Source organism: Juglans microcarpa x Juglans regia, chromosome 5D (genome assembly GCF_004785595.1).
Source record: "Juglans microcarpa x Juglans regia isolate MS1-56 chromosome 5D, Jm3101_v1.0, whole genome shotgun sequence".
Lineage (NCBI taxonomy): Eukaryota > Viridiplantae > Streptophyta > Magnoliopsida > Fagales > Juglandaceae > Juglans > Juglans microcarpa x Juglans regia.
This window is the reverse complement of record NC_054602.1, coordinates 33,777,719-33,800,370: the sequence shown is the minus strand read 5'-3', so window position 1 is coordinate 33,800,370 and position 22,652 is coordinate 33,777,719. Positions and strand designations below refer to the sequence as shown.

At 35.2% G+C, this 22,652-nt stretch overlaps 2 protein-coding genes and 1 non-coding gene across 3 annotated transcripts; 1 reads left to right on the top strand and 2 right to left on the bottom strand.

Moving 5' to 3' along the window:
• Window positions 1-254: 254 nt before the first annotated feature.
• Window positions 255-6,157, bottom strand: LOC121264602 (acyl-coenzyme A oxidase 4, peroxisomal-like). The gene is made up of 13 exons (XM_041167862.1): window positions 6,130-6,157; window positions 5,687-5,791; window positions 4,740-4,846; window positions 4,351-4,428; window positions 4,122-4,239; window positions 3,912-3,985; window positions 3,744-3,803; window positions 3,497-3,606; window positions 1,833-1,992; window positions 888-964; window positions 628-799; window positions 463-555; window positions 255-386 (listed from the first exon to the last, which is right to left on the bottom strand). The coding sequence occupies exons 1-13, from the start codon at window positions 6,155-6,157 to the stop codon at window positions 255-257; spliced, it is 1,314 nt and encodes a 437-aa protein (XP_041023796.1).
• A 2,763-nt stretch (window positions 6,158-8,920) lies between these two features.
• TRNAA-AGC lies at window positions 8,921-8,993 on the bottom strand. Its single transcript has one exon. It is a non-coding gene; the product is annotated as a tRNA-Ala (tRNA).
• A 144-nt stretch (window positions 8,994-9,137) lies between these two features.
• Window positions 9,138-21,947, top strand: LOC121264600. Its single transcript, XM_041167860.1, has 24 exons — window positions 9,138-9,317; window positions 9,813-9,943; window positions 10,898-10,982; window positions 11,146-11,199; window positions 11,516-11,607; window positions 12,719-12,822; window positions 13,956-14,031; window positions 14,888-15,350; window positions 15,766-16,098; window positions 16,260-16,466; window positions 16,555-16,653; window positions 16,735-16,807; window positions 17,632-17,759; window positions 17,842-18,130; window positions 18,216-18,448; window positions 18,531-18,655; window positions 18,934-19,051; window positions 19,195-19,250; window positions 19,358-19,451; window positions 19,584-19,773; window positions 19,902-19,973; window positions 20,087-20,190; window positions 20,287-20,349; window positions 21,500-21,947. Exons 1-24 carry the CDS (start codon window positions 9,273-9,275, stop codon window positions 21,605-21,607), a joined length of 3,342 nt encoding a protein of 1,113 aa, XP_041023794.1. The 5' UTR covers window positions 9,138-9,272; the 3' UTR covers window positions 21,608-21,947.
• Window positions 21,948-22,652: the final 705 nt, after the last annotated feature.

The following is a 22,652-nucleotide window of genomic DNA, read 5'->3' as shown; positions in this document are numbered from 1 at the left end:
TTCTCATGTAGACTTTCTATGTATTTGAGCTATGCCTTTTTCTCTTATGAATAAAACTTATTGATAACCTATAAAAAAAAAGTAATAAGCAAAATCAATAGTAGAGAGTAATAAAAGACTGATACAATTTCGGCCTTTTTTAAAAAAGTTTTATTTCAGTTCCATTTTCGTAATCTAAACATCATTTGTGTAAGTTATTCACCTCTTGAGGGGTGTCACAACTGATTCTCATTGAGGAAGAAAATCTACATTTTTTACAGGCGGCTTCGTTTGCTCAATACAGCAGGCTTAAAGCTGGCAATACCAGTGATTTCCCTACCTGTGACCAGGCTGTTGATGTCGTGGGTGCCTTCATATGTGTATATAGGCTCCAGATCGCAGAATGCCTGCAATGAAGCCCCAATACATTTTAGAAAAAAAATGAAGAATATCTAATAGAGAGGGATTGAAAAGCACGAATACCTTTGCGACTAAAAAATCGGCCAAAATTCCATTGCCCCCAAGTAACTCCCGCCCAATTGCAGCGGTTTCTCTTGCCTTCAAGGTGATCCATGACTGAAGAATTACATAAATTTTCAGCGCAAGGAACAGACAATGCATCACAAATAAAAAGATTTCCCATTGTACCTTTGCCAAACTAGCTTGACCTGGAGTCATTTTTCCATTCTCATACAATTTGCAGAGGCGCCAACCAACTAGAATCATTGCTTGAACATTACCCAGCATATGAACAAGTTTCTGTTGATTGATTTGGAAAGCTGCAAGTGGTGCTCCAAACTGTTTCCTCTCCTTCAGATACCTTTAGATTGGTTGGAATTCAGAGCAGGTCATACCAAAAGATTAAAATAAAATATTACAGCGAAGAAGAGAAGCATTTACTCCGATACCTGTGACACATATCATAGATGCCCATTGATATGCCAATAGGTTGCCAGGCAACCATAATGCGTGAAACATTAAGCATCTGTTTTGAGTAAGCAGTTACAGATAAGCAACATGAAAAACAAGGAACATACACGAATACTCAAAAGCATGAAACTATGGAAATTGGAAAAATAGCAATGTACACACTTCACATTCATGCACAAAAGTACTGCAGATTTCTCTAAAATAATATTTGAAGGAATTTGGATTGCCCTATCTTGCTGGGACTGTGTAGCTGAGTGCATGTATGGTGAAGTAAACTGCTACTGATTGGTTTGGTGGAAGTTGATGCATTCCAGAAAGTAGAGGAAATAACATGTCAGTACTGAAATGAGGGCAAAAGAACACCCAATAGTGCTTGTTTTGCATATTCTTTTCTAGCCCTCCATTTCGGTGCTCCAGGTAAAGTACCATAGTTGCAGACTCTGAAATTGTAACACTTGGAAGCCAGGACTACTGGTTGAAAACATCAACCTATTTCAGAGCTGACTAAACTAAATTTGAAGGTCTGGATGTTCGTTTAACTTTTTAATTGGTTGCTCTACACATGTGCTAAGGTATGTATTTCCATGGTTAAGAAAAACTAAAGCAGTCATTTGTGTTCATATAAACATATTACCATATTTCTATTTCCAATCCTGACTAAGAAATCACATCATGTAGCAACAAACTTTGTATCAATGCAAAAAATATGACCAGAGTATGAGAAAAAATAGGAGACCAGTTGGATTACAATGAAAATGTGCTGTTTGCATTGGCCTTCATTAGGATGACAAAAGATGTATAATCTCAACCAAAGACGCCATTCTGAGCATTTATGGATGATAATCAACCAGAAACCCATACCAAGAAGATAACACAAACTAAGAGGGACAAGATCAACATTACATAACTCCTCACAACTGTACCTTGTTTGCATCCTGAAAAGAATCAATGCCAGGTAACCTGTCCTCATCAGGGACAAAAACATTCTTTAATATAATATCTCCATTTTGAACAATTCGCAGGCCAATTTTGTTTTCTATTTTTGTAGCTGTTAATCCAGGGGCATCCTTCTTTGCTATAAATCTGAAACAGAAAACATAAATATTACACAAGCACGAAAAGAGGATCCCAATTTGGAAAACCCAACAACTACGTGCTTCCTTACAAAAGCTAGTACAAAATCCACTTCATTTTGCAAATGATAGGCAACTAAGGAGCCTAAATTTTCCTATCTTACATTTTGCATATCGAGGCCAATGGCCAGAGAGGTCTGAAGGGTTGCATTCTATAAGGAGAATTATTTTGGTAGTACTTTATAAGATGTGTACATAGTCAAAACAAAGGACTCAATATAGGTGAAGAGTCCTGCACATGTTTGAAACTGTGTTATTGTTTCCATACTTTTATAGGGTGCCAAGTTGGATTCGAGGGTTGGGTACACATCGGATCATGTCATGGGTTCAACTCTAACATGACATATTTAATTGAACAGATCAAACCTCTCAACCTTGACATGACCCATTCAAATCAATTGATAACACGACACATGACCTGCATAACTTGTTCAATAAATAGATTGTGTTTAGTTGATTCAAATATAAATCATTTCAAACTGTTTTGACTTGTTTGATAAAAGGGTTGAGTTGACTCAAATACTTGAACTGGCATGGTTAATGCAATTAAACATGACAGAAGCATATCAATTATACATATGACAGCTAGATACACAGCAAAATCAATTTGATAATTGGTATCGTAACCACAACCCAACTTCTTAGAAAATTTCAACCAAAATATGATTATAGCCAATAAAATTCATCAAAATAAACAAGCACATAACAAAAAAAAAAGAAAAAAATCGCATTACATTCCAAAAACAAACATGATAAAGCATCCACATTGAGCATCAGCAAAAGTTACTAACATACTTTTTGAGTTTACATTTTTATAGTATAAATGTAACTAAATTAAATAGCTTAAGCGGCTTGACACAAAATTGGGCCGTTTATTCATCGTGTCTAATCAGGTTGGCTTGGTTTTAGACTAAACCCTAACCCTCAAATCCAATGTCGTGTTTGAGTTGGATTCGTGGGTCGTGTCTAAAATTGTCCGCTCCAATGCAATCATGTTTACATGTCACATCTGTTTTTTATGACTGTTAACTTAATGCAGATCTATCTCTCAAGTGGCAAATCAAAGAAGAACGGATTTTATAGTGTCCAATATTGATGGAAATAGGTAAAAGAAATAACATAAAAATCATTGGGAATGGACACTGGGTAGTTTGTAACATGCATATATGGAGTTCGACATGACAACCATTCAAAACCTCAATATCGTGTCAAGGTGTGTTTGCATTTTTGCCAATGTACTATAAGGAACGTTCACACAAGTTAATATCTGAGGATGATTGTGTATAAGGAACCATAGACAACAAAGTGATAGGGAGTAGCACTGTAAAACACATGATAGGTCTCATTGGAAAAAGGTATTTCCTGCATACCTTTCTAGTAAATTGGTATAATTTTTTCTTTTGATTTAAATGATTGGGTGAAGTGTTCTGTAAATCATACAGCATATAACATACCCATTTATCTGCTTTGTTGTGGCATTCCTTGCAAAAATAACGAATAAATCTGCAAAGGTACCGTTTCCAATCCAGCGCTTTTGGCCCTCAAGTATCCAACCTCCTTGCACCTAGTCATACCAATCCAAATGATATTAAACAGAAGTTAAGAATATCGTGTTCCATTATGTATGTGAGTGTACATGCATAAATGTAAATTGACGTTATGCGTATGATAAATCAATAGAATGAAGTTGAGAGCACGAACCTTGGTTGCTGTTGTCTTCATAGCACTTACATCACTTCCATATCCAGGCTCAGTCAAAGCCTTAAGGTGTGGAAACAACATATTGAAGTAACTCAAAGTTTCACAGAAACGCATATCAAACATGCAGAAATCCTACACTATACTTGAATTCCAAAGTAGGATACTTACCCAACACGCTACAGCGTTTAACTGTGCCAAAGATGGTAGATATTTTTGCTTCTGTGCCTCTGATCCACACAATGCTATACTAGGCAGTCCAGACAAATAACACAATGATGTGATTTACAAACTGCATGTTGGTTTGTTTATTGGAAAAAGAAAATTAGCTATTTGATTTTATCAAGTAAAGACAAAACAAAGCTAGTCTAAAGATCTTACCAATTGCCAGAGATGATAATTGTGCCATTATGAATGTGGAACAACTTGCATCAACTCTAGCAATCTCTGCTGAAACAACAGCGCTTGCAGTAATGGAGAGACCAGGACACCCATAGCCCTGAGAATCAGAACTAGCTAAGCATCCTATCCACCACAAATTACACCACTCAGGGGAGAGAGAGGAAGAGAAAATGCCAGGGTTGGGGGTAGAAAAAGATGCACAAGCTACCTTGATTGTGCCACCTGCGATATTCAGGGCACCAAGTTTTGGAATAACATGAAACGGAAACTTGGCCTTCTCCCAATACTAAAGATAAAGAAAAAAATGTACAAATTTACTTTTTAATTAGAACATTACAATAATGAAAATAATAATAAAAAATAGGAAAGATTGCCTCAGTTTGGACCAAAATTGCTTTGTACATCTTATGAGCAATAGTGAGAATAATAAGAGTAAAATGAGAAAGACACCTGTCATTATCAGACTTTTTAATTAGAACATTACAATAGTGAAAATAATAATAAAAAATAGGAAAGATTGCCTCAGTTCGGACCGAAATTGCTTTGTACATCTTATGAGCAATGCTAAGAATAATAAGAGTAAAATGAGAAAGACACCTCTGTCATTATTGGAGCTATTTCTTGTTCCATGCACTGTCTTACTTTCAACCTGATGGCCTTCTCCTCAGGAGTCAATAGATCATCAAGTTGAAAATAGTCTGAAGCTGTGATAATTAAAGGCCGATATGAAATGATAAGACATTGAATGGCCTCAAATAATCGAATAATATTGGAAAATGCCAAGGCAATGCACAATAAAATGGAATGACACAAAGTGAAAAAAAATATACTGCCACGTGTGGGAAATAAAGATTTTATGCTCTAAAACCTATAATTTGGTGTCTCTTGCTGCTTAAGAATAAGAATACACATTCTTGAGAAATAACTATCAGAACAATCTTTTATCTGAAAAAAGGGAAAAAAGAAATAGCAACAAATAATCATCATCGCTAGTAAGCATGATACATGTCATACGTGCAGCATGATACATTAGCAAAAGGCACCTAGTCCAAAGAACCTCATGAGACTATTTATAAAATCTCAAAAGGAGATGCTAGATAAATGTAGATTCAAGCTTCCCCTAATTTTGATGCTAAGAAATGCCAAGAACTGATAGTAAGCAGCAACATTTACATATGAATTAGGGAATATTACATCTTACTCCCTAAACTATCACTCATTTGCAATGGGACTACCAAAGCTACTAAATTTTTCATTTGCAATGAGTCAAGATTTCAACTCAAGACTTATACTCTGATACTATGTGAAATCACAACTTGTTTCAAAAGCAAAAGCGGATGGGAAGAGGTAAATTTAATTATTTACACTTATATGAACAATGAAGTTTTATGTATATGTTTGTGAATGATCAGATTCATTTAATTCATCAAGTTATGTTCAATTCGGAACACCAGATGTGTAACACTGCTGGCTGGGGGGGGGGGGGGGGGGGGAGAGGGAGAGAGAGAGAGAGAGAGAGAGAGAGAGAGAGAGGGCATTCTTACCACAAGGAGGAAAGACAGACGCTGGAGTTGCCTGTTGGAATGCGATGGAAACATCCAGTGGGGGTAAATTAAAATAAGAACTTTTAACATTTTGGTCAAGATCATCTGCAAGACATTACAATTAAATATTCATTGGAATGAACACGAAAACAACTATTAGCAATAACTGCCTCATGGAAAAAACTGCTAACAAGCTAATATTAATTAGCAGAAGCAGCACAAAGACCAATTCAAAGCACCAAGGGAATGATTGAACAGTAAAAGCCACTCAAGAGGTAGTTAAAAGTCCTGTATAAGTGCGAAGTCCAATATTGAATTCAATTTTTATGTGATTAATCACGAGACAATTAAAGATCCTTCCAAACCTGAGGACTTTTCAACACTCCATTTCCGATCTCCATCGGAAGTGTTGTATCTAGTCAGAACACAAAGAAGGAACGGACCTCGCTTTGTGGATGAGAAAATTGTCATGGCAACAGAGTTAAGATATGGCGGACAGTGGGCACGCAAGTTTAGGCCGATAGGTTGCTTGAATTAGGAAAGGGCAAAAACCGCTCGGACGACGGAAGCTACAGTTAAACGGCTCGAGTTTCTTTCCTTCTCCGGCTAATTATACTCAAATTCTTTTATAAGTCCACTTTTCTTCTCGGAATGTTGGGACAATGGGATATAAAATGTTGAAATTTTTTTTTTTTTTTTTTTTATAAATAGTTAAGGAATAAATGAGAGATGAAAATTCATAAGTTTTTGTGTAAATGTGAGTCCCACCTTAAAATTATCGCCCTTTTAGGGTGTACCGATCGTTCCAGAATTCGATAAATTCTATGGGTGCAACGGTGTACCTAGTATTTTTTTAAAAATTATATATAAATAATAAGAAAAATATTAGTGAAATCTTTTAAAATTACAGTTCGAATATTTTAATTTTTTTTAATGATTAAGGATATTAAAAAAATATTAAAAAAAAATGAAAGAATATTTTTTTGGGAATATCCAAATGATAAACTCGTACAGCATTTAAGAATATTTATTATTTAAATGAATGTTTATATGCATTAAAATAATATATTTTAATAAATAAATGAAATATATTGAGATGAGAAGTTTAATATGTGTGGAAAGAAGTTGAGGAAATATTTTTATTACCGAGAAAAGTGTTCTAATTTCTATTATAAATTTATTTCTGCATTCAACCATGAGCTAACATGAACTACTTTTCTTATTTTTAACTTTTAATTGAAGAGTCCAGCTATTTTCTGAAAAAAAAAACAAAATTATTGGCTTGGAAAAGGATGTATATACATTATAGATTATACAGATGAAAAGTTCTTTTTATCAGTCACTATTCACTATTTCATACCTCACACTCTATAAAAACATCCCACCCCTTATGAAAAAAAATCATGGGTGTGGGGTGTGAAAATGTAATAGTGATTAATGTATATAATTCCTCTTATACAGATAGAAAAATTCTATTCATCATTCCATACTGTAAAATTATTGAAAATTGAAACTATGATATGGAAGAAAACTGTGTAATTCTCATTACGATATAAAAGTGTGATTTAATGGCTTATACAATCACTGTATTTATACACATAAAGACTATACATCATCTGCAACTTGGATCAATAATTTACATCTCATTCTCAACTAACTTAACTGTCAAGTACCCCTCTGTTTGGCTTCACGGGATTTAACTGAAAGTGATATTCCAACATCACTACACACTATATATAATTTTTTATTTTTTTTTTCTATTATCAAATATGTAATGTATAGATGATGAGTAGAAGAACTTAATTAGTTTAGAAAGAATAAAATCAATTTTTTTTAAATAAAAATAAGTATATTGTGTGATCACTGTGATATGTGAAGATGATAAATAATTAAACTCATTATTGTTGCATAATGAAACCCAGACGCCACCATAGTCGGTGGTTTTTTGGTCTCTATTCTCACTCGTCACTAGGACAGACTTTTCCCACTCATTTCTCTTCATCTATCCCGTTCGATTTTTATTTTACTTTTTTTTGGCGAATTTATTTTTTGTTTGTAAGAGACTTTAAAGGTTAGATCTACGCAATATAGCCACTTTTTTTTCTACTAAGTGCCCTTACCAAAGTGCTTACGCCGCCACCCCCCACGCTGCCACGCACCTTTTCAAAGGTACACCAAGACCAGTTCAAGTCATCTCCACAAGCAACCGTGATCCACTGCGTGTTTAGAAGCCATTTATGTCTTGCATCTCCAAAAGTTAATAGTCTTTTCCTTTTGACAACGTGGGACGAGCATTCTACAGCAATCATTTCAACAGAGATTTTATATAGCACATATTCAAGCAGTCAATCATTACATCGCACTAAAATTCAAGAGGTGATACCTCTACAGCATTATCTCATGAAAGAGAAAAAATATTTATAATCGTAAATTATGTAATTATCGATAATTATTTTGAAAAAAATAAATAAAATATAAAATTCATATAAAAAAATAATTTTTTAATAATAGACCATACTCTTTTTCAAAATGATTACGTGATGTTTATACACTTTACAATTATATGTAGAATTATTTACCAAGGAATATGAGACCTACCCAATTTAGCTGGAGCTTTTATGTTTTATTGTATTTTGTTATGGAAAAATTATATTTACCAACCATACACCACACACTTATTTTTATTTTTTTCTCAACAAATATGTGGTGTAGGACTGCTAAGTAGAAAAACTCATATATTATATCAAAAAAATTTTACTCAACAATCTTACACCACACACTTCCTTTTATTTATTTTTTCTCTGGTGTGGTATAGATTTGCTAAGTAGACTATGACTGTGTTTGGATAGTGAAATTATTTCACTACTATTAATAAATCATCTGAAATTATCTCACTATCCAAACATAGCCTAAGTCATTATTTCATCTCCATGCTTATGGTGTGGGTCATTTAAGGCCTTGTTTGTTTTCAGAAAACTTTTCAACTTATCTCATCTAATTATTATAACTTTTTTAAATTCAAATAGAAAATAAAATAAACAATTTAATTTTTTCAAATTCTAAAATAAAAATAATATTAAAAAATATATTTTAACAATATTTTATTTATTTTTTTAACTTTCATCTCAACTCATTTTATCTAAAAAATAAAAGTATTTTGATTTAAGCATAAGTAACGCAGAAAGGGACCCAAAAGCTAATTAAACAGGAAAAAAGATAACAAGTCGTGTTAAATGGAGATGCGGGGTATCGATCCCCGTACCTCTCGCATGCTAAGCGAGCGCTCTACCATCTGAGCTACATCCCCTTTTGATGAAATAAATAGTTTTATATTACTTAGTTAAAATAGAATTAATTTAAAAAATATATGAGCTCACGAAAACGTATAAAAGACAAACCGCAGAGGATACATCAGGACAAAAAGCAACGGCTCGTAAATACCCATTCCATTTCATTGATCGGGACTTCAAATAAAGTTTTATTATTAGCTCACAGAATGTTTGCATAGGTATAGTCACTAATAACACCGATTCTCCGTCAACGAGAACAATTCGAACTCTCAAAATCTTTGAAGCTCAAAGTCGCCATGTTCGCGAAGCGATTGTTACAGAAGGCGGTGAACCATCATCAGGTGTGATATTCCAGCAAGCCACACCGGCCACCATCCCTCTTTTGCCGCTTTTGCTTTACAAGTTCTTCTTCTACTTTCATTAACGAATTCTTAATCTTTTTCCCCATTTTGGTGATCTTGCGTTTCTTTTTCTGTGAAAATCTCCAGATTTGGCTTGGCAGAGCCCCCTGCATTCCTTTTTTTGCTTCAAAGTTATATTCCTATGATTTCTTTAATGTATTAATTAACGGATTGTCTTGAGCGCTGAAGTTCTGTTGTAGACTACTAGCTACAAAATTTCAATAATAGAAATATAGTAAATGATGTCCAGTTCAGGGACGATTGGTCATGCTTGCTTTCTTTTCATTGGCCATAAGCATGCACATTGTGTGATGTGTTATATGCACGCCTCTTTCATGGTGTCATTTTCTTAGCAAAGATTCTTTATAGAGATACAGCAGGGCTTCCACCGATTATTGAGAAAAAATGTTTGTTTGCTTGTTTTTTGACAAATAGCGGAAAGCACATCATGGTGGTTTGACATCAGCAGACTTGGATGCTCGAATTGCTATCCATTATGGTGTCCCGTCCACAGCATCGGTTCTTGGTTTTGACCCGATTCAGCGCCTTTTGGCCATTGGGACTCTGTGAGTTGAAATATTGTACTTAAAAAAAAGAGTTCAAATATTGTCTTTTAGTAGTAATGATAGAAGTTGAAGCTAGAAGTTAGGATCAGCCAGTGGCCTGCGCATCATAGTGGGAATGCTAATTTTTTACATGTCTTTCTTCAATTAATTGCATGTTATCTTTTTTTGTACCAGAATATTTGAAGTTCCATTAGTCATTATTTCTTTTGGCAAATGTGGTTTGTTTGTCAATAATTTTTGGAATGTCGACTAGATTGATATGCAGCAATGAATATGGCAAGATGTATATCTTTCAGAGCATACTGCTAGAATTTAGAATAGGGAAGCATAATTGACTAGGTTATGTGGATGTATGATGGCCATTCAACCCCCTGCACTACTGCAACTGTTCATTGGCCAGGCCAGCGGGACTGTTATGATCCTAAGGGTTAAAGGCTTAACCAAATTAGTATCCAATAGTCTTAGGGCTTTTGGATCAATAGTTGGGTCTTTAACAATTGGTATCAGAGCAGGGACCACGTTACGAGTTCACGCCTTAGTGCTATGTATGGGCATGGTGTTAAGTCATTAAATACTGATAGATGAGTGAAGCCACCAAAAGGGAAAGGGTTACCACTGGGTCAGTGTCGATAGAGTGGGCCGCAGTGGATGTTGGATTTGGAAGCGTGGTGGAATGTTATGATTCTAAGGGTTAAAGGCTTAACCAAATTAGTATCTAATAGTCTTAGGGCTTTTGGATCAATGGTTGGGTCTTTAACAGGGACTGCTAAGCGGCTAAGCCTATTAGGCTATCTAATCTTGCCACAAAAAGTTTTCTCAGTGTGCAGTGGTTACCATATAGGAGTCATTTATAATGGCATTTGAATTCTTATTACATCATTTAGCAGCTTAAAATCAACAAATGGAGAATACAGCTCACAACGTCGTGTCCTTATGATTACGATGTTATTGTAGGGATGGGCGAATTAAAGTTATTGGTGGAGATGGTATTGAAGGACTTCTTATATCTCCGAAGCAATTGCCTTACAAGAACTTAGAGGTATGTACCTGCATTAATCAAGTTGATTCAAAGTATTCAAGCAATATCAAATTTAGCAGCTTTGGGAACATTATCAATCCTTTCACCTCTATGAACTTCAAATTTTTTATTTCTTTCCTCATTTGATTTTAGCAGCAGATTAATACTTAGTATGCTTTGGCAGTTTCTACAAAACCAGGGTTATTTAGTCAGCATTTCAAACGACAATGATATTCAGGTATTGAATCTGAATCAACTGCATGATCCCTATTTTTTTTTATCGAGCATGACTTTAGCATTTGGTGTTATTGAAGAATAACAAGAGAACTTTGTCGAGTTTTTATATCATGTATCTCCTTAATATCCTTGTCAATGGTAATCAACATCAAATGATTAAAACATAGCATACAAATCCTTCAATTCAATATAGGTAGGTGATAGTTGATGTAGCAAGAAAGTTGACTCTGGAATTGTAGTTAAACGCTGGGAGGTGCTTTCACTTAGAAATGCTGTTAATACATTATATTGGTTGATATCTTAATTATTCTTGGCAGGTTTGGAATCTCGAGAGCAGGAGTATAGTTGGTTGTTTGCAGTGGACATCCAATATAACTGCTTTTTCTGTGATCAGTGGCTCCTACTTTATGTAAGTTGCTGATTTTTTTTTTTGGATAGGTAATCAAGAAGTTTTATTCATAAGATAATAAGAATAGCAAAGTACACAGGATGCATACACCAGTTTACCAAATTAGGATTTACAACTGAAACAAGAAATTCATGGACATTTAGCCCTATCGACCCCACTAAAAGGAAAAAAAATTTTAAAAAGAAAGCTTCGAACTCATTCATTGTCCTCTTGCAATCTTCAAAGCTTCTATCATTTCTCTCCCTCCAAATGTACCAACACATACATATAGGAGCCATCTTTCAGATTTCTGCCACTTGTGAATTGCCTTGGAGGCCTCTCCAACTTGCTAGAAAGTCCACCAGCCTTCTAGGCATGAGCCATGATAATCCCATTCCTGCAAAAAAGTCATTCCACATGTTCTTGGCCACCTCGCAGTGTAGAAGCAGATGATTTACCCTTTTTCCTATTCCTTTTGCACATGCAACACCAATCCAATGCCATGATTCAGCATTTTCTTAGGTTGTTTATCATAAGGATCTTTCCTAAAGAAGCTGCCAAGGAAAAAAAAAAAAAGTTGCTTTCAGAGGAGCTTTAGTCTTCCATATATTCCTCCATGGAAAGACATCCATGCCTTGGCTAGTTAGGATCTGATAGAATGATCTTACCGTGAACCTACCTTTCTTGGAGAGGCTCCAACTCATCTTGTCTATTGTTCTCACTGTCACTCTTGTAGAATACAGTCAAGCAAAAAACTCATTGATGACAATCAACTCCCAATCTTGTGTTACTTTCATGAAACCAGCATTCCATTGAGGGGAGCCACCAGGGAAACCCAAGAGCTCAGCTAATGAAGCATCCTTCTCCCGTGCGATCTCAAATATTGCTGGAAATGTGTCTTTGAGACTTCGATCACGGCACCTTGTATCATGTCAAGATTTGACTTGAGACTTATCACCCACCTCAATAGCATGTTTCTAAAGAAAGCCTCCCATCCTCTTCTTGTGTGTTTCCGTCACTGAAAACAAATTAAATTGTAAAGGATCATGTTAATCAGCTGCTACTTTGCTTTGAATGGAACTGGGTATTTGACAGTAACTTTGTTGCACGTTTACTCTATTACAACATGCAGGTATGTTGGTGATGAGTATGGTTTGATGTCTGTCATTAAGTTTGATGCCGAAGATGAAAAACTTATACAGTTGCCATATCACATCTCCGCAAATTCTATAAGTGGTATTTCTTACTAGCACTTTTCGACCGGTTGATTTACCAAATCCGATAGTACTTTCCTTGTGCGTACTTTTCTTTGGAAGAGGTACTTAATTTAATGTAGAGGACATGAAGGTTAACTCAAGTTGAAAGAAACCTTTCCCAATATGTCATTGCTGAGTTCAGCAATGTGATCAATTTTTTATTTTTTCAATTAAAATCTTCTTCAGACGATATGCTTTTTTTTTTTTTTTTCAAATTACAAGTTAAATCTATTTAACTCGACTCGCATCCTTGGACTTAGTACCACGTGTTACTGCCTCATTTATAGTTAAAAATATTGTTTCTTGTTAACTTAAGGGCCTGTTTGGATACTAAGAATATCTGTGAATGTTAGTGAATAGTAGTGAAATAGTTTGAGTTAACATGTTTTATTGGGTTTTGGGAAAGGAGAGAGAAATAGTTGAATAAAAATATTATAAAGTTAGAAAATTGTTTGAATATAATATTTGAATATTATTTTTATTTTGAAATTTGAAAAAATTGTATTATTTTTTGTATTTTGTTTGGAAGTTTTGGGAAGTTGTAATGATTAGGTAATTATTAGATGAAAAAGTTGAAGATTTAAAATTGAAAAATGTTTTGTGGTTGAGTGATGTTTGGAAGTAAATATTTGAGAATATCTGAGAATACCTGAGCACAATTGTGTACCCAAATGGATGACCTCAATTAAGCATGTGACCTCAATTAAGCATACATATGGCAATGCATATAAAATACTACAGTAATTTAGAGCATTATATCGTAGGAAAAAATGTTACAGACAAGTTCCTACAGGATGATTGAAACTATTCACTTCTGTTGGCAAGCACCTATTACTTTGAGTTTATATAATGAGCTTTTGTAGACAAGTGAGTGACACACTGTTATGATTTGATACTCCAAACTGCTATGAGCATATATGCAGATGCATTTGTGCATGAGAATAAGTTAGATCCAACTTTCCAAAGTTTCATGATACGTAATAAATGATGGTTTCTTATATAATGTTTTAGTACTTTAGTCAGAATGACTTGTATATCTTTTATTTATTAAATTTTTGCGGTTTTAACTTGCTTTAATGTTTCTTTACTGCACTGTTTTGTTCTATTTATCAGAAGCCGCTGGGTTTCCCTTTCCTAGTGACCAACCTATTGTTGGAGTTCTTCCTCAACCTTCTTCTTCTGGGAATAGGCAAGACACAAGAAGCACTGAACGTTTTCCACTTTACTTTCCTGCATTTGAATTTGAAATGGGATTTGGTTGTTTAATAATTACTTTGAATATAAGTAATATAATAACATATCCAGGAATTTGGTATTTTTGGATTGTGGTACTATATTCATATTGGTATAAATGAACGCAAGCAGGATTTTTGTCTAAATCATTGGTTAACCGTGGCTCTCCTAAAGTAATTCTCTGCAAGTGTATCCAGACATATTAGAAAATCTCCTTGTGTGATATTGTTTGAAATCACATGAAAACCAGAAAATCTATGGTTGGAAATCCTGTGAAAATCAGCCATAATTAAATTTCCATGTTTTTCCATAAACGATGCGTGAAACGGTCATGGCTGTTTTCTCCTTTGTATTATCATCCCTTTCATTTCATAAGGCACGTATTACTGTCATTTTAGCAGCTAAAGCCACTACTATCTCTTGCAATTACTTGTTGATTAAATCAATCTAGACATAATTGTACTTCAAAGGCAACGGCATATCAATCTTTTTGATGTCATGGGGGAGAGTTACATAAGTATTTGGAAATTGGAGAGGAATGTTCTTATGATTAAAGGTAGAGAGACAATAGTGATATGCACAGTATATAACTTCAGACTTGTCCTGCTCTACATTGTATTTTCTTCTTCTTCTTTTTTTCCAAGAACATATCTAGTTATTAATCCGCATGGCATGACGCTTTCTTGATAACATGAGTCTACATTGATGGAGTTATATCCTCAGTACTTGAGGATATGACAGAAATATTGATATATATTACAGTATTGTCTATTGGGACTTATTGCTATGCTTTTTCCATCTTTTTTTTTCAGAGTATTGATTGCATATCAGCATGGGTTGATTATTCTTTGGGATGTTTCTGGAGGTCAAATTCTCTTTGTTGGAGGTGGTAAGGATCTCCAATTGAAGGATGGAATTTTTGATTCTTCTTCAAATGAAGTGATTACAAATCTTCCAGATGATACATTGGATGATCATCTAGGAGAAAAGGAGATAAGTGCTCTTTGTTGGGCATCTTCCGATGGATCCATTCTGGCTGTGGGATACATCGATGGAGATATATTATTCTGGAAAATATCGCGTACTGGATCAATTAAAAGTCAACAAGCTATATCATCACCAAACAGTATTGTGAAGCTACAATTATCATCTGCAGAAAGGAAACTCCCTGTCATTGTCTTACAGTGGTCCAAAAACCAAAGATCCCGTAATGATTGTGATGGCCAGCTTTTTATATATGGTGGTGATGAAATAGGATCTGAAGAAGTTTTGACGGTTTGTTATCCATAGCTATTTAATTTTCTCTTTAATTCTTCAATGCCTAGAGATGTACAACATAGATTTGATGATAGTATGACTGTGATAAAAAGTAATGTGCCATATGCAAACTTTTTCACATACTTTGATCTCGTGTTGGTTTAATTTCTTTAGTTTTATCCAGGGATTCAGAAATAATTTTTGGTCCCTGCTATGTCTCAGCTTGACCAGTTTAAATAGTAAATTTAATGCCTTTACCCTACAATGCCTATTTTATATAGTTACCTTTGCCCTATAATGTGCATTAACAATGTTGATTTTGTTGTTGGTTGTCAGTTCAACCCAACAACTACTGAGTTGATGGACTGGTGCTTTTTTGGTTTGAAATAATAGCATCCTGAAATCTGCTCTTTAAAAATTCTCTCTGTTACAGGTTGTAACTCTCGAATGGTCATCCGGGACATTAAGATGTGTTGGTCGTGTAGATCTTACACTTCCTGGCTCTTTTGCAGACATGCTTTTATTGTCAAATGCTGGGGCGATGGGGCGTAACCAGAAAGCTGATCTTTTTGTGTTGACAAACCCTGGGCAGCTACATTTCTATGATGATGCTAGTCTATCTGCCTTAGTCTCTCAGCAAGAGAGAAGACCATCCATCTCTGCCATGAAGTTTCCTGCAGTGGTGCCGATATCTAATCCTCTCATGACAGTTGCAAAGCTAAGTAAATTCCCCACTGGAGGGGACTCCTCAAAGGCTCTGTTGGAGGTATAACATTCAATTGTCCATTTCTAAAGATAAATGAGGCTGACAGACGTATTTGGCAGGTTATCTTTGCCAGAGCAAGTGGCTTGTATATTTGTCTGCCTGTCCTATAGTTTACTATTCATTTTGTTTATCATTAACTTTTCTTCTTACTGTTCTCTTAGGCAGCCTCGGTTAGGAAACTTGCCTCGACAGAGACCCCGGTTAGTGGTGCACGGTGGCCCTTGACCGGAGGTGTAGCCAGTCAATTGTCTATTACTAAAGATAATGGTCTTCAGAGAGTGTATTTAGCAGGTTATTCTGATGGGTCCATTGGGATATGGGATGCCACATATCCAGTCTTATCTTTTATCTGTCTTATAGAAGGCGAGGTTAGAGTTCCATCAAATAACTTCCATCATATACTGTCCTATGAAAGGAGGACATTTTTTATATCAAATTTTCTAATTTGATTGGTAGGTGAAAGGTGTAAAGGTGGCTGGTTTAAGTGACCCAGTGACAAAGTTGGACTTCTGCTCCTCCAATTTAAGTTTGGCTGTTGGCAATGAAAGTGGTCAGGTCAGAATTCTTTACTGGATACTCCATTTGAGGCCGTGAAACATTGGACTATATATTTTCTGATTGCATTGACTTGTCTAGGTTCGTCTCTATGACCTCAAAGGCTGTTCAGATGGGACAAACTTCCACTTTGTCACTGAGACTAAAAATGAAGGTGATCCATATCCAGTTATGGGGCATACCTCCATGTTTTTCTAAATAGTACATTATTTCTATTTATCAAGTTGGTGCATGTTTGGCTTGAGTTATGACTTACTGTGCCAGAAATAATATTAGAATTCTGCCTATGGTTTTTTTATTCGATAAGTAGCATATAATCATATTTTTTTATGAGTAAAGTTGCATTTAAAAATATTAAGAGTGAACAGACTTTGGAAACGTCCTTTTTTGTTTTGAAATGATGATCTTGTATAATGCTGGTTGGAGAAAAATGATTGGTTGTAAAAAATTGGGTGGTTGGGCTTCTAAATTAACAGTTTGAAGTTTGTATGATATGCTTAAAATTAGACGTTGAAATATAATTTATTCATAGATAATGCTTATGCTTGAGTACAAACTAGAAGAATCATGTACTGAATGTGAGCAGTTAAAAACATGAAGATGATTAAATAGCATGAGTTTGAAAGACAAACAAGAAAAGCCATCCTTGTGACTTGATTTACCCTGAAACTTTTATGAGCAAGAGTGGACAGTTTCCGAGGCTTAACTCTAAACTAAGACTTTAAATATTTTCCTTACCATGGTTAATTTTCCAGCCAGATTAATTAAAATAGTTAAATACAGTCGATTTGATCTAGTGGTTTGGGTATTATTCTGCATCCACTTTTTTGTTCAATTAAAAAAAAAATCTTCATCTACATTATCCCTTTGCTGCAGAAGTATGTTATAGTTTCTGTATCTGGATATCTTTACCTTCTTTTTAAAATATAATAATGCCTTATTTTTTTTTTAACTGAGAATATTAAACTTGTTTTGCAGTTCACATTTTGCCTCAAGGAAAAGGACTTCAATGTAGAGCTGTTTTCTTTCTTCTTAGTTCCTCAGTGCAAGCACTACATTTTGCAAATTGTGGGTCTAAACTTGCTGTAGGATTTGAATGTGGTCGTGTGAGTGACAACTTCTGCTTGATTTATTCAAGATCTCTCCAAAAACATTTTTGTGATGAGTTTGGCAATGCTTATGTTTCAGGTTGCAGTGCTTGACACAAGTTCATTATCAGTTTTGTTCTGGAAAGATGGTCTTTCTAGCTCTCCAATCATTTCAATAACTTGGAAAGAACTTAGACATACTGATGGCATTGTCAAAAGCCCAAAGCACTCTGAAACAAAGATCCCACTCAACCCTGCAGCAGAAGTAATGTTTGTCTTAACAAAGGATGCGAAGATTAATGTGATTGACAGTGGTACTGGTAACGCAATCAACGCCCGGCCATGGAACGTGAAAAAGGAATCAGTTGTGATTTCAATGTATGTTATAGGCAAGTACAAGTTCTTCTAGAAGCAATAGATATCTTCAAAGTTTGGTTTCACTTATTCTAAATTCTGAGAGTTTTTGCACTCCAGCGGTCAGTATGTCCGTCTCTGAAACCTCTAATGAAACACAGCCGGATTCCCATGAGGATATTCCCATGAAGAATGACCCCATGCCCGATGGTACTACAGTTCGAGTAAATTCACTTGAGGGTGAACCGCACTCTTCAGTAACTACATCCTCTGAGGAAAGATTGTTGGATTCGGTTCTTTTGCTTTGTTGTGAGGATTCCTTGCACTTGTACTCTACAAAATCTGTGATTCAGGTGCTCCTATGTCCCTTATTTATTTTACCTTAAGAGTATGAAGGATCTTCTGTTTGCAAGCTAAAAGGATATTATCTGTTAGGGAAATAATAAAGCCATTAGAAAGGTGAAACATGCAAAATGTTGCTGTTGGACAACAACTTTAAAGAAAGATGAAAAGTTTTGTGGACTGGTCTTGCTGTTTCAGACAGGAGCGATTGAAATAAGGTAAGTGATTTTTTTCTTCCCTTTTGTTCCTCCCTCAGTAGAATAATTATCTATATGGTACTTATAGATTATAGGGCATCCACTATTTTTTGTAAGTAAAACTTCATCGATTAACTAATTTTGGTGCAAACCAAGTATACCAAATTAGTTTATTTTGTTGGTCCATCAAAATAAGATGTTGCTAGAGAATTCTCTCTTCACCATTCTTATGATAGCACATCCAGCTAGGATCACTAACCACCAAATAAGTGATGCCAGCAATTATTTTCTTTTGGCAGATCTTTGCCAGATTTGGAATTGGTGAAAGAAACCTCCTTGATGTCAATTTTAAGGTGGAATTTTAAGGCAAACATGGACAAGGCAATGAGTTCTTCTGATAGTGGGCAAATTACACTGGTACTGTCTCCATGATGGGGTTGGTGTGTTAATTTAATATTTTTCAGCCAAACACGTTTTCACTAATTCCTCATAGTTCTTGAGTCTGCAAGTTTAGTGGTATAGCGATTATTCAATTTTCTGATATTGAGGAACTTCTACAGGCAAGTGGCTGTGAATTGGCATTTGTCTCTTTATTAGCTGCTGAAAATGATTTCAGGTATATTTGTGAATCTAATGTTATAATGGATGCGTGAAGATCATTGAATATTTTATTAAATAAAATACAAAAGATTTTTAAAAGGGACCGTGCTTTGGTTTTTCTAGGATTCCAGAATCATTACCTTGTCTCCACGATAAAGTTCTTGCAGCTGCTGCAGATGCTGCCCTTAGTTTCTCTTCAACTCAGAAGAAAAAGCAGGTTTGAAGATATAATTCCTGTTTTTATAGATTTTTCATCTGTAGATATTGATGTTTCTTACCTATCACCAAAGAAAAAAAAAAAAAAAGAGAGATATTGATGTTTCTCTGATAGCTTTTCGATTTGCTACAGAGTACCCAACCTAGAATTCTTGGTGGTATCATCAAGGGTCTTAAAGGGGGGAAAATGGTCCATTCTGAGGATATCACCATGCCTCCTAACTTTAATTTCACTCATTTGGAGGCCATATTTTCAAAGTCACCGTTCTCAGACCCATGTCCAGCTGTTACGGATGATCAGGAAGAACTGGAGCTTAACATAGGTTCTGATTTGTCCGCCTTATCTCTACATTCTTTTCCTCCTTTTTTGATTTGTTATTTGATGTTGGATTTTTTTCTTGGCTAAACTTTTGCTGTTGAATTTTTTTCTCGCTGCATGCTTTTGGTACAGATGACATTGAAATAGATGAACCTATACCCACGGCTTCTACTTCATCCCATGATTCTATGAATATAAAGACAGGTAAATCAGGTTGTCTAATTTTGACTAATGTGTTTTGAATTATCAAAAGAAAGAAAGAAACTAATTTATTTCACTCATACAATTTGATGAATAACATTGTGTTTCACCTACAGAGCAAGGGACAGAGAGGGAAAGACTTTTTCAAGGTGGAACTGATGATACAAAACCCAGAATTAGAACCCCTGAAGAAATTGTTGCTACATACAGAAAAGCTGGGGTAATTTCATGATGCATTTAGTTTAAATGGTTGTCTTTTCCATATTTTTACAGCTCACTGGATGGATTTGTTATCTAATGTGGTAATGGATTTCAGGATGCTTCTTCGGTTGCTGCACATGCAAAAGATAAGCTCATACAGCGGCAGGAAAAATTGGAGGTAGGTTGTCCTTTGGGTATTTTGACGAGAACTCGTTTAGAATCTGGGTTGGATTTATTTCTTTATACTTGGATTCCTTTCCTAGGAAAAGGGGGGAGATCCGAACAAGAGACTTTAAGCCCCGTTTGGAACTTAGGCTGGACTGAGATCAACTCAGTTCAGTCTAATTTTAAGCTGAGTTTGACATTCAAAACACCCAGCTTTTAAATCACTAGACTTATTTCAACTCAAAACCTCTTTACACGTGGGACCCACAATTTTTTTCAATTCAATATCTTTTTACACGTTGGACCCACAACCTTTTTCCAACTTTCTATACATACATCTAAACTCATTTTAACATCCAAACATATCTAAACTCATCTTAGGTGGACCCCACAAAACTTAATCCACCATCTCAACTTACTACTATTAATAAAGAACTCAACTCATCTCAATTCAGTTCAACATCCAAACGGGATCTAAAAAACTGGATAAAATAATGGCAGGTCATACCAATACAATATGGATATTTGTTTTTTGATAGGTAAACCCAAGATTGATTAGACACCAATACAGTATGGATATAAACGTTTTATCAGTGATCTATTAGGGGATCTTTGGAGAATGAGATGAGATGAGAATTTTGTGAATAGTAGTGAAATGATTTGTTGAATAAAAATATTATAAAGTTAAAATATTGTTAGAATATAATTTTTTAATATAATTTTTGTTTTGAAATTTGAAAATATAGTAATATTTTTTGTGTTTTGTTTGGAAATTTGAAAAAGTTGTAATGAGTAGGTAATGATTAGATGAAAAAGTTGAAGATTTGAAATTAAAAAGTGTGTGTTTGAGTGATGTTGGAGAAGAAAATTATGAGAAATTTTGAGATGAGATGAGTATAGTTTCCCAAACATGCCCTTAGCCTAAATAGTATTTCTCTTTCCCTTCAAGGAGGTATAGGTATGGTGCTCTCATTCTACTGTGGCCGATTATATATATTATTCTAGGTTTGGGTGAAAAACAAGAGAGAGAGAGAGAGAGAGAGAGAGAGAGAAGATAATGAGCATCTTCATGTACTTCCATCTGAAGTCGTCCTTATATGTTTTATCTTTATAAGCACGTCTTGATTGGCCCCTGAACTTAGCTATCTTGTTATTTGCATCAGAGAATCAGCAGACGCACAGCAGAGCTACAAAGTGGAGCCGAAGACTTTGCATCATTGGCAAATGAGCTTGTAAAGACCATGGAGGCTCGAAAATGGTGGCATATATGAAATGAAACACTGGCCTTCATCCGCATGTGCTTTGAATTTATGCAGTGTGTTCTACTTTGTGTCTGGGGCCGGAATGGACCCTGGATGATTCCCGGAATGGACCCTGGATGATTCCCAGAATGGCAGTGGTTATTCTCAGAGATCAGCAATCGGGCTTCAATTAAGAATATGATCTAGTGCTTGTAATCCAGCTGACAGGCAATAGTATCCATGGTCTTTTCTGTAAGTTATATAACTATGGGATATTCATATAAATCTTTTCCCGAGACTGGTTTTTTTATTATTCTATTCATGGTACAGGACCGAATATATGAAGTAAATTGTTAAACGATTTCATGAGTTATAAGCAAGATGTGTTGGGTCTTGGTGTTTCGGGAAAGGAAAAACATGTGAAACATCAGAGAGCCAACAAAGAGATTTACATTAGAATCTCCTCAGGAATGCATTTGAGTTCATCAGCAAGGGATGAAAACTCGCTTCAAAGGAAGGAAGCTTGCTCGTTTTGCACTAATTTGAACTTTTGTAGAGTGTAAAGGCCCGGGAATCTCTTATTGCTACTGTTTCTACGACCAAAGTAGAAGGTGCCTGAGTTCTTTAAGCATTGTAGCCTCTACCCTTCGAGTATAACCTCTCTCACCACCACTCTTAGCACCAGAATCTGTGTTAGCATTAAGGCGACACTCGTATTAGCCTTATAACATTGAAATTCCCCTTTTTAAGTTTTTTTTTCCCCCTAAATTTGAGGGTTTTTTGTGGAAGATTGGTAGACAAATAAATTAGACCTTGTAGTATTTATTGCTTAGATTTTTCAGCCAGCATTAAATGCTCAATATTCGTTATTAGTCTCACTTCATATATCTATTTCTCCTACTTAAAAGGCAATCTGACTTCATGTATCTATCCCTCCTACTTAAAAAGGGCAGTCCCGTCTGTTTGGAAATGAGCTTCTACTTTCGCAGCCATACCAACCGTTTCGGCCAAAAGCCATAACTTCTCACTAAACAAAACTACCAATGCATGTAGCATTAAAGCATCTCGGGAATGA

What these genes read in the sequence shown, in the direction of transcription:
- LOC121264602 (XM_041167862.1), bottom strand. Translation starts at nt 6,157, where the DNA reads ATGACAATTTTCTCATCCACAAAGCGAG. An exon ending in TCGCAGGTGGCACAATCAAG is followed by an intron (nt 4,240 to 4,350) that starts GTAGCTTGTGCA and finishes TCTGATTCTCAG; the next exon opens with GGCTATGGGTGTCCTGGTCT. An exon ending in CTTTTCAGGATGCAAACAAG is followed by an intron (nt 965 to 1,832) that starts GTACAGTTGTGA and finishes TACTCAAAACAG; the next exon opens with ATGCTTAATGTTTCACGCAT.
- LOC121264600 (XM_041167860.1), top strand. Translation starts at nt 9,273, where the DNA reads ATGTTCGCGAAGCGATTGTTACAGAAGGCGGTGAACCATCATCAG. An exon ending in TGCCTTACAAGAACTTAGAG is followed by an intron (nt 10,983 to 11,145) that starts GTATGTACCTGC and finishes ATGCTTTGGCAG; the next exon opens with TTTCTACAAAACCAGGGTTA. An exon ending in CCTTCTTCTTCTGGGAATAG is followed by an intron (nt 14,032 to 14,887) that starts GCAAGACACAAG and finishes TTTTTTTTTCAG; the next exon opens with AGTATTGATTGCATATCAGC.